The 11,204-nt window shown below is 43.3% G+C and overlaps 1 protein-coding gene across 1 annotated transcript; it reads left to right on the top strand.

Annotated features, from left to right (window-relative positions):
* The first annotated feature begins 2,267 nt into the window (after positions 1–2,267).
* LOC118003989 (olfactory receptor 51I2) lies at positions 2,268–10,906 on the top strand. The gene is made up of 4 exons (XM_034995121.1): positions 2,268–2,342; positions 4,857–4,920; positions 9,229–9,282; positions 9,981–10,906. Exons 1-4 carry the CDS (start codon positions 2,268–2,270, stop codon positions 10,904–10,906), a joined length of 1,119 nt encoding a protein of 372 aa, XP_034851012.1.
* Positions 10,907–11,204: the final 298 nt, after the last annotated feature.

Genomic DNA, 11,204 nt, shown 5'->3' with positions numbered 1-11,204 from the left:
CTCCAAATTCCACGGGGCAAGGTCACCTTGGCTGCAGCTCCAGCAATACCACCAGTGACCCTCCCCGCCGGGGGTTGCAGTCAGTGGTTTTCTGCTGCTGCAAACCTCTAGGTTTTATTACCTTCTGCTGGTCAGTTTCTCAGCTCTTTTGAAACCTGTGTAAGTAATTCCCAGGATTAAGCTCATTGTTTTATTGTGCTGTTTATAATGTTACTGTCTGTCTCAAACCTGATATACGACTCTTTGTAATACTGGGGCCAGGCCTCTGCAGACAGCATTTCTTCTTTGCCAGCCAGCTCCCCAAATCTGCAAATGAAGGCTTGGGGAAGCAGGGGTGGGAAAGAAGATTTGCATTCTGTCTCTGTCAGTGCCTATTTCAGGCAGTGGCCCCTGCACCCAAGGACCAGAGAGGCTAATTCCATAGGATTATTAGTTCCATTTTGCAGCTTTCCACATCTCCAGAACCAGTCTTACCATGACCTATGAAAGACCTCAGAACAAGCCAGGGAGTGGCGCGAGCCAAGCTACTCATGCTGTTTGACAAGGTCCAAGTATGGGGGACGATCCTGAAAACAGGAGACTCCACAGCTGACTCCTGCTATTCTCTTTCATTTTGTTAATGGCAATCTTTATAATTGTGGGAATATTTCTGGGGTTTCATGATAAAGTGACTACTCACCTTAGTTACGCCTATCTAAGCAATCATAACGAAACTAATTCCACGAAGAATTAGTTTCTATAGAACAAAATAACAAGACAGTCACGCTCTGTCTAGCACCTTTCTCTTTGCGTATTGTTTTTTAGTTTTAGCGAAAGTCAATAAGTGGAAATCAATAAAGGTCATGTTAATCATTACAAAGGAAAAATGAAAGAAGGCTATGTCTGTAATCCAGAAAATGATCTAAGATTTGGAAAACAAAAATATCCTAACATATAAATAAAGTTCCTCCGAGGCTGTCAGGCGGAGATGCTTGTAACCTGATCCTCTATCTGTGTCTCCTCATTTGCCGACGCCGTCCTTTCCTACGAGAGACCCACCCCCGCTGGAGCTGGACTCCTGCAAGGGAGGACCCCTCCCACCCTCACTGACCCATCCCAGGGGAGTGAGTTCCAGGCACAATGGTCTCTTGTCTGAACTCTTGAGACCCCAGCACCACCTAAACAGCATCCACTCTCCAAAATCTGAGTTTCAACTCTGGGGGGCTTCTCTTCCAATCTGGTAAGAATTAACATTCCCATCCCCTCCTTTTGTTGCCCAGACCTAAGGTTGGAAGTGACTTTTGGAATTTATACCTTCACATGCCCTTTTTGTCTTGTGGGTTCTCTAATATTTGGCCAACAATTTTTTACATTATTTCTTCTCCATTTAAGGAACTGATGTGGTTATATTCCAATTGTACTGTCTCTGGACCCTGTTTTTTGTCTCCTGAGTTAGACTGTGGCTAATACTTATGAAGTTGATACTGTATAAAACATTCCAAGCCCTATGCCAGGGCCTGGAGACACATGCTGATCAGGAGCACTGGAATCCTCCTCTGGGAGGATTTATGGTCTAGTTAGAAATAAAACAAGTGAATCCATTGCAGTCTGTGTGAAAGGACAGTTAGGGACAAAGTAAGGCATAGTGTGGGAGTACCAGAGCACACACTCTACATATAATGAGAAAAAACTGAACAGAACAGACACTAAAATTTCACAGATGCTTAAGCAAGAAACACATTCAAAATATTTTCATCCAACAGAGCAGGAATCATGAATTCATTCATTCAACAAATGCTTATGGACTACTTACTGGTGTGCTACAATATCTTAAAAGGTAGGCCAACTTTGCTATAAGATACTTTCAAAGGGGCGTCTGGGTGGTTCAGTTGGTTAAGGACAGCCTTCAGCTCAGGTCATGGACCCAGACTCCCAGGATCGAGTCCCGCATCCGGCTTCCTGCTCGGCGGGGAGTCTGCTTCTCCCTCTGACTCTCTCCCCTCTCATGCTCTCTCTCTCTCAAATAAATAAATAAAATCTTTTTAAAAAAGGATAATTTCGGAGCCTGAAAAGTGGGATGAAGAAAATAAAACTGGAACTAGGAATATATGATTGATATGCTCAGGCTTGCCACCATGCTCTACACAGCCCAGCATTTAATCAAAGCTCCACATGCGTTGCTTGAATAAACAGAGGAAGCTTCAAGCCAGTCAGGCAGTGTAGAATCAGGGTTTTGTTTCATTATGTGTTGTTGTGCTTGGCAGTGTGAACAGGAGGGTAGGCGCCGCATGAGCTGCAGCATAGGGTTTGCTCATGTGGAACAGGAGGAAGGGCTTCTGTCCCCGCTGTTGCTGAGGAAGAAGGTCAGGAGAGAGAAGCGGGAGAGAAGGTGGAGGGGAACAGGGAGCAGAAGACAGGTGGGGGAGGAGAGGAAGAGATGAGACAATGAGAAGAAACACAGGGAGGTCTGGAAGAAAGAGGAGTACAAGCAAGAGGGAGGAGGGTAATGGGAAGGGGAGAAGGAGAATGAGGGCCAGAGAGAGAACAAAAAGGGAAGGGGAGTAGCTGTGTGACCACCACGTGATTTATAACCACTGAATCCAAGGAACTTCCCCTTTTTCTTTTCCTCTCAGCGTTGAGGTCATTATACTTTCTTCAAGCGCCTGGAAATTACTCTGATAATCAGCATTACCTGCTGAAACCTTTATTTCTCCACTGCCCCCAAGATCGTCAGCTACAGTGTCCAAGCCCCTGGGCGATACCCTCCCATTGTGTGACAGTGGGCTCGATGACACTCATACGTAATAGAATAAGGAATAAATGACCATGTGTGAGGCAAACATGAACTCGAAACAACCAGAAAATAAAAGAAAGAGGGTGCCTGGGTGGCTCAGTCGTTAAGCGTCTGCCTTCAGCTCAGGTCATGATCCCAGGGTCCTGGGATCGAGCCCCGCATCGGGCTCCCTGCTCGGTGGGAAGCCTGCTTCTCCCTCTCCCACTCCCCCTGCTTGTGTTCCCTCTCTCACTGTGTCTCTCTCTGTCAAATAAATAAATAAAATCTTAAAAAAAAAAAAAAGAAAGAAAGCAGTGTGGCATTATACCAGCTGACCCTCAAATCATTCATTCTGGAGAAAGCTATGTCAAGAACACTGCTGTGGACAAGGTTGTGCAGCCAGGAACTGAAGCCTCCTGCCAACAGCCATGTGAGCTTGAGAGTGTATCTTCCAAACCTAGCCACGTTCAGAGACTGCAACCCTAGCAAGAGCCAGATGCATCCTCATGAGAGAATCCTAGCCAGACCACCTGATCAAGCTACTCCTAGACTTCCCCTGGGGCTTAAGGAATATGGCAGAGTTCACATTTTTTTCTATGAGTGTAGTTGACACACAATATTACATTAGTTTCAGGTGTACAACACAGTGATTCAACAAATCTATATGTAATGCTATGCTCACCACAAGTATAGCTGCCATATTTCATCCTACAAAGCTATTAAAATACCCTTGACTATATTTTCTATGCAGCACCTTTTATTCCCATGTCTTGCTCATTAAATAAGTGGAAACCTGTATTTCCCACTCCTTTTCACCCATTTTGCCCATCCTTAACCTGCCCTGCCCCCAGCTAACTTTCAGTTTGTTCTCTGTATTTATGGGTCAGTTTCTGCTCTTGTTTCTTTTGTTTGTTTGTTTTGTTTTTTGTATTCCATAACATGGAAATCATGTGGGATGTGCCTTTCTCTGTCTGACTTATTTCACTTAGCATAATACCCTCCGGGTCCATCCATGTTGTTACAAATGACAAGATCACATCCTTCCTTATGGCTAGTAACATTCCATTATATACCATATCTTCTTTATCATTCATCCATTGATGGATACTTGGGCAGCTTCCATATCTAGGCTATTTTAAATAATCCTGCAATAACATAGGGGTGCTTAGATCTTTAAAAATTAGTGTCTGGGGGTTTGGGGAGTAAATAATAGTGGAATGATTGGATCATATGGTATTTCCATTTTAAATTTTTGGAGGAAGCTTCATGTTTTTTCCACATTGGCTGCACCAGTTTACTTCCCACCAACAGTGCACAAGGGTTCCTTTCTCTGCAAATCCTTACCAACACTTTCTGCTTCTTGACTTTTTAATTCTAGCCATTCTGGTAGGTATAAAGTGATATTTTCTTGGTTTTGCATTTCCCTAATGATTAGTGATGTTGAGCATCTTATGATGTCATTGCCTCAGAGTTCATTATTTAATGAGATAAGGAGTATTTATTTGCAGAGAGTGTTTTGAGTAATTTTTTTATAAATCAATTGATACTAATATGGATACAGAATTCATATTCCACAGTCTGAAAGCTCTAATCATTCAAAGCATAGAGTAGATACATAACAATTATGCTTGGCTAATTCATTTATTCATTCACATTTTATTCAACAAATACTACTGATCCCCCAAGATATACTAGGGGGAATTGAAAGAAATCAGATACCTTTCTTCTTCATAGTCCTCAAAGTGAGTTTTGTGGTGATAGCCTGAGAAAATTGTGAATAAATCTCCTCATTGACAACATCAGCAACATTTCAGGTATAATAAAGGAAAAGGAAGTATTTGAGAAAAAATCCACTTGTGCCAGAATAAAGTTCAAATCTTTGGGTGATAGATTCCAAATTCCATGTAATATTCTGAAAATGGCTGGTCATACTGCTCATATTATTTCTCACCTCTGAAAATGTTTCTCAACTTCTGAGTTTTAAAGAAACTTTGAAAACCAGTGAGAGTCAATAAATGTAGATGAAACCGTTAGACCACATGAGATAACTGCTAATTTATGGGAACATTTTTGACTATTTCCCTGAATGTGTATACGTCTACAGGCTCATTCCAACCCAAAAGCAGCTGATAAATACCTATACCACACAAAGAGGTTCCAGACCCTATGTAAGACATGATTTCTGTGATTATGAAGTTGGCAAGAATCTTTTTCATCTACTCATTCTAAAGGAAAACCAAGACCCAAGCACTGAGCTAGGTACTGGGGATAAGGCAATGAATATAACTTGGAGTCCATAACTTATTTAAGGTTGTAGAGATTTCAGTAGTATTTGATAAATTCTTTAATGAAGAAATGAAAAGAACCTAGGGCATCACGAAAAGCAGAACACGTTAAGAAAAGAACCAAAGAGCAGATAAAGCTTATAATGAACTTACAGCTGTGGGATTCAGCAGGAAGAGCTTAGGTAGCAGAATTTCATGCAAAGAAAACTATAGGGCACAATGACGGAGGCACAAAACCTGAACTAGAGTAGTGTTTGAGAACCTGCAACAGGTGCGGTAAGACCTCTTTCTAAACTATGTTGTTAAGTTGGGGAGTAAACCAAGATGGTGGGAAAGGGGAGCAATGAAGGCATTGTCTGCACTCAAGCTGCAATCCTTGCAGAGGGAAGGGTTTGAAAAAGAAAACAGGCAAATCCCAAATGGCACAACTGCAATTCAGAAAATGGCCTTTGGAAAGAACATACTCCAATCTGCCAGGACTTTGAGATGTACCCTTAAATGGAAGAGAATGTTTAAATGAACTCTTCATATCTCAAAATGGCTAATGCATGAAGACAATGAGTACTATACTCTTAATGAACAACCATGGGGAAGTTTGGAATTTGTTTTCACAGAAATAGTTAGCTAAACTTTAAACTCTTTCTCAGAACTCAGTGGTTCTCCACCAGGGTGCTTTGTCCCTTGGGGGACATTTGGCAATGTCTGAAGGCATTTTTGGATGTCATAACTGGGGTGGAGCACCTGCTGTGTGAAAACCAGTGATGCTGCTAAAATATTGCACCACACAAGGGACATCACATTACAACAAAGAATTATCCAGCCCTGAAGGTTAATTGTGCTGTGACTGAAACATTCTACCCTTATTAAAGTTATAAGAGTTGGGAATTAGAGGATTTGGTTAGATTTATTAGAAAGAACTAAGTCTTCAACATCACTCCCCAAACCCAAGAGAAAAGGATAGAGGGGTATATCCCACTTTACCTTGGGTCAACAGAGAGGCACCTCAAGGATTCTACTAAGGTACCATATCTTCCCCCAAAAGTTGGGGAAAGAGAGATATGGCAGACTCGGTCCTTACTCATGCCTGTAAATCTAAATGGAGAGATGAAAGTTCCCATGCTGTTGGAATGAGAGCCTAGTGCTGGTTTGGGGGTGGGTATTTGTTGCAGTGGTGGAAGGTTGAGCTGGATGAGCTGTATGCTAGAGACAGCTGTCATGGCGTTGTCTTAGATCCAGTCCAACAGAGCATATGGTTCTACAAGGGTGATCTATATTTGTATGAAGTTATAAGCAGCCATAGAGAATAAATAAATATTCATTTAAATCAAGTGAAGAAAAGTAAAATAGGGAAAGAAGGTTCATGGATAATCTATGAAACACAATATGAGAGAGTCAGGTCTAAACATTTAACACACAGAGTAACATGATAACAGCCAACTGAAACACTCATAGGTTGTGAATCATACACTGTCCCTTCTCTTTCCTTTCAGAAGGGGACTTCAAAAGCCATGGTTAGCAAGTGAGGGCTGGGAGAAGAGAAATGGTGTGAGTCTGAACGCTGGAAAGTCTGACCATTACATCAGCCTGTGCATTGTGATCACCCACTAGGCTCACCAGAGGATGTGCTATCATCTGAATGTGACCAAAAATCTTAGGAAACTCAGTTTTCATCCAGAGTGGAAAAAAGAACTAGCCCAATTCAATCCATTTAAGGGATCAGTAAAGCAAATTTTTCTGCTTATATCTTATTTGTTGGGCTTGGTCAACACATTACATAATCCTGGGATTACCCAAGAGATAATGAACTCTTCTTTTACACCCGTGCCCAGCCATCACTGATGGTGTCTTGCACTGGGTAGAGAATTGGACTGGCTAATTAATTGCTGGGTTCTTTTTCAGAAACAGGAACGCATGCTTTATTCTCAATGGTCTTTAAGGACCTCTAGAGGCTAAAACCCTCTTGGTGAATTTTCAGACACAAAGCAGCATCACTCTGCTCTCTTCAGAGGCTTAGAATTAGATACAAGGGGCACCTGGGTGGCTCAGTCCATTAAGCGGCTGCCTTCGGCTCAGGTCATGATCCTGGGGTCTTGGGATCGAGCCCCACATCCGGCTCCCTGCTCAGCGGAAAGCCTGTTTCTCCCTCTCCATCTGCCTGCCACTCTGCCTACTTGTGCTCTCTCTCTCTGTCAAATAAATAAATAAAATCTTTAAAAAAAAAAGAATTAGATACAAAATGGGCAGGCATGAATTCACTTTAGCAGACAGAGAGAGAAGGGTGTGTTGTTCCTTCAGTGTCTCTCCTCTGTCTGGCTTCTGGTGAGTTCTGAAATCCATGAGGGGGCAGCTAGCTGATTCTCCTGACCCTGCTCTAAGAGTGAAACTGGGAAACGGGTGGGGGAGCAGAAGAGGGAGAGAGTGCCTGGAGGTTAGCAGAAAGGAGCTTATAGTAGAGTGAGCAGAGCAGGTGCAAAACCCCTCGACTGGCACAGCCACCAACTGTGGAACTCTGGGTAATGCACTGTGTTTCTGCACATAGCTCACCTTGCAGATTCAATGGCCTTGGCATCCATGTTGCTAGGACTCTTTAACATTGTAGCAGTTCAGGGAGGAAAGTCACCTCAGAACACAGGCAAATTTCTGAAATCCTGGAGCAAGGTGTTCACAGTCTACAAAATCGATCAGACTAAGAGCTGAGTGAACACATTACAACACTTTGCACTTGATTATGAATTCTGAGATAAGGTATGTAAAAGTTACCCAGGAGATAAAAGAGTAGAGATATCAGCTAGTCCTAAAGTTTACAGGAGCTGGACTTAGCCAAGAATCTCTAATCTTTTTCTAATCCTGTTCTTGATTTCAAGGTTGTTTCATCAGAAGAGCACTCTGTTCATCCTTCAGCTCCATCTCTGCCTATCTGGGCCTTCTTGCACAACAAACTTTCATAGGCATTCTCTCTTTGACTAGAAATTAAAATGTAAAAGAACATCAGAGCCATAAAGGATCATAGAATATATCCCAAAAAAAGGAGTGATAAGGGGGAAGAGGCTCCACACAGAAAGAGAACTAGACTCTTCCAAGCTCACACAGCCAGGGTAAGCTGGAGCCAGGTTAGTCCCTGGGCTCCTCACTCCCTCCAGCGCCCCTTCCCCTAAACCACCTGGTTCCTATGTGGCTGCAGAGAAAGGAAGGGTTCTGAGTTCTGGGGGCATAGGAACTTGAGTCCAGCATTGGAGACAGGGACTTCTGCATCTCCTTTGCCCCATGAATCTGCCTATGACCATCTCCTTGGTCCAAGAGTACCTTTGAAATCTCCATTCAGAAATGTGTACTCTATTTTCCTGTTCAACTTCTTCTCCAGCCCCTTAATGTTGCCTCAAAGACTGAAGAAGTTATTAGAGAGTCTTACATATCTTTACTCAAATTGAGGCATTACCACCTACTGGCCACGCACTGAGAGTCAGGCTCACAGCCAGGAGCCTCCACCTCTGTCAAGGATTAACTGAGGAAATAGATATAAAGTTGCTTGCAGAGTATCTGGTACATAATGTGCTCAATACATGCTGCTTCTCTCTCACTGATTTCCTTTCTTCACATGCATCCAGACAATCCATAAAGTGAGTCGCTACTGGGGATGAGAAAGACTGTGATCCTGGGACTGTCAGGCAGCCTGTTTTCCACAAACACTAAAACTTAGATCCCTACATGCAGATTGGCTTTTGTCCTGCCTGCAGAGAATCCTGCTCATTGAAGCCTGGTTTCTTCTCCCTTTTCTTTCTGTTCTCTTCACTTTTGCTCACTTGTCTTCTGTTATTTTCCCCCTAAATTCATTCACTAAGGGTTGTATGTAGAATAGGAATTGTAGTCAGGGGTGAGAAAAAAGGGATGAGTGGTGTGGATCAGGGGTGGATCCCAAGCAACCACATAGAGGGAGACAGGCATGTACAGACTGAGCTCTATGACCAAAAGGGATGCAATCAATCGTGAAGAGGAGTGGCCACTGACTTCTTGTCAACCACAGGGCAATCCGAATCCTATACCACCTCTGAAATGCCAGGAATGTTCCCAGTGTGATAATGCTGCATTAGTCCTCTTGGGAGCATTTCTGGGGACTTCAGAAACCTGGGGCTCCCAGGGCCCTTCCTCCGCCATCCGGATCATCAAGGACTCTGAGATTGTACTCTGGCTTAGCTTTGTTAGGGTTGGGAGAGGAAGGGGAAATGGAAAATATTTCTGGAGTTCCTCTCCCAAAGGAGGGTGCCTTGGCCTGAAACAGTTCTGCCAGATGGAAAGCCTTCCAGCTCTGTCTATCTTCATCCATCATAAGGCAATGAAGGTGAAAGAGCGTCCAGAACATCAGAATAACAGGAGAATACAAACTAATCACTCCAATGGAAAAATTATTGTGCCTAAGTTCTGGAAATGCAGTCAGTAACATGTGTCACTATAAGAAGAGCTGAGTAAGGCAGTACCCGAGGCTGTGTCTCTGTGGTGAGGGGTTAATAATGTGAGTTCCTGAGGACTCAAACTATCAGTGTCCTTTTACTAACGTCCTAGGACTTGGACTTATTTCTGTTCAATGCTCCTCCAAGGACACATTAAAATTGTAGATAATATAGCTTAACGTAATAAGAATTAAAGATTTTCTTGTACCTAATTGAGATCTGTGACACATTTATCAGTGTCTTCCTTCATCTATAAGACAGAGAGTTTTTAGCCCAGCTTGTAGCCTGATGATCAGGAAATATGAAGAAAAGAAGTTTGCCCGTGTTTTCCCCTAACCAGTGATTTCAGGAAGGCATCGGTTTCCACTGTGTATACTTCATGCCCTGTGTGTGCTACTCCCTGGCTTCTTGTCCTCCAGTAAGGGCAACTCTCAGAAGTCCTCAAGGTGCCCTGGCTTCCCCCTGCCGTGGGCCTGTTCAGTGTCACTCATCCTGCTTCCTTCCTCTTGACTGGCATCCCTGGTCTGGAGAGCTCTCACTCCTGGTTAGCAGGGCTGCGCTGTGTGATGTATGCCCTGGCCCTCGGAGCCAACACTGTGATCCTACGAGCCGTGCAAGTGGAGTCCAACCTCCATGAGCCCATGTACTACTTCCTGTCCATGCTGTCCTTCAGTGACGTAGCCATGTCCATGGCCACACTGCCCACTGTGCTCAGAACCTTCTGCCTCAATGCCCACAATATTGCTTTTGATGCCTGCCTGATCCAGATGTTTCTCATTCATTCCTTCTCCATGATACAGTCAGGGATTCTGCTGGCCATGAGCTTTGACCGCCATGTGGCCAGCTGTGATCCCTTGCACTATGCCACTGTGCTCACCAATGGAGTTAGTGCTGGAATAGGCATAGCTGTGACTGCTCGGAGCTTCATCACCCTGTTTCCCCTCCCCTTCTTCTTCAAGAGGCTGCCTATCTGCAGATCCAATGTTCTTTCCCACTCCTACTGCTTGCATCCAGACATGATAAAGCTGGCCTGCGCTGATATCACTATCAACAGCATCTATGGACTCTTTGTTCTTGTATCCACATTTGGCATGGACCTGTTTCTTATCTTCCTCTCCTATGTGCTCATTCTGCATTCAGTCATGGCCATTGCTTCCCGCAAGGAACGCCTGAAAGCTCTCAACACTCGTGTGTCACATACCTTGGTTGTACTTGCGTTTTATGTGCCTATGATTGGGATCTCAGTAGTGCACCGCTTTGGGAAGCATGCCCCACACTACAGACATGTCCTCATGTCCAATGTTTACCTCTTTGTCCCTCCTGTGCTCAACCCTCTCGTTTATAGTGCCAAGACAAAGGAGATCGCCCAGCCATTATCCGTATGTTTTGCCCCATCAAAATGTGACTTTCATATTTGCTTTTAATATCTGATGTTGACTGGAGCCATAAGTTGTCATCAATGGTGTCATTATTCATCATCATCACTGTATCATCATTATCTTTATATCCTCTAGAATAAAATAAACATATAGAGGAAAAGTAAAATATCAGAAAATGGTTCTATGAAATTATAACAAAAAATGACTAGTACATTCAATAACCTCAATGGCATTCATTTAGAGGTAAATATTGGAGTCATTAGGTGATTAGACAACATTTTACAGAGGAAGATTGACATAATCTAGGGATTATTTTCTGTTACAGTAACTATTACCAATATTA

Source organism: Mirounga leonina, unplaced genomic scaffold, assembly GCF_011800145.1.
Source record: "Mirounga leonina isolate KUSES-001 unplaced genomic scaffold, KU_Mleo_1.0 Mir_92, whole genome shotgun sequence".
Lineage (NCBI taxonomy): Eukaryota > Metazoa > Chordata > Mammalia > Carnivora > Phocidae > Mirounga > Mirounga leonina.
The sequence above is the reverse complement of the archived record's forward strand: the minus strand, read 5'-3'. Positions and strand labels throughout refer to the sequence as shown.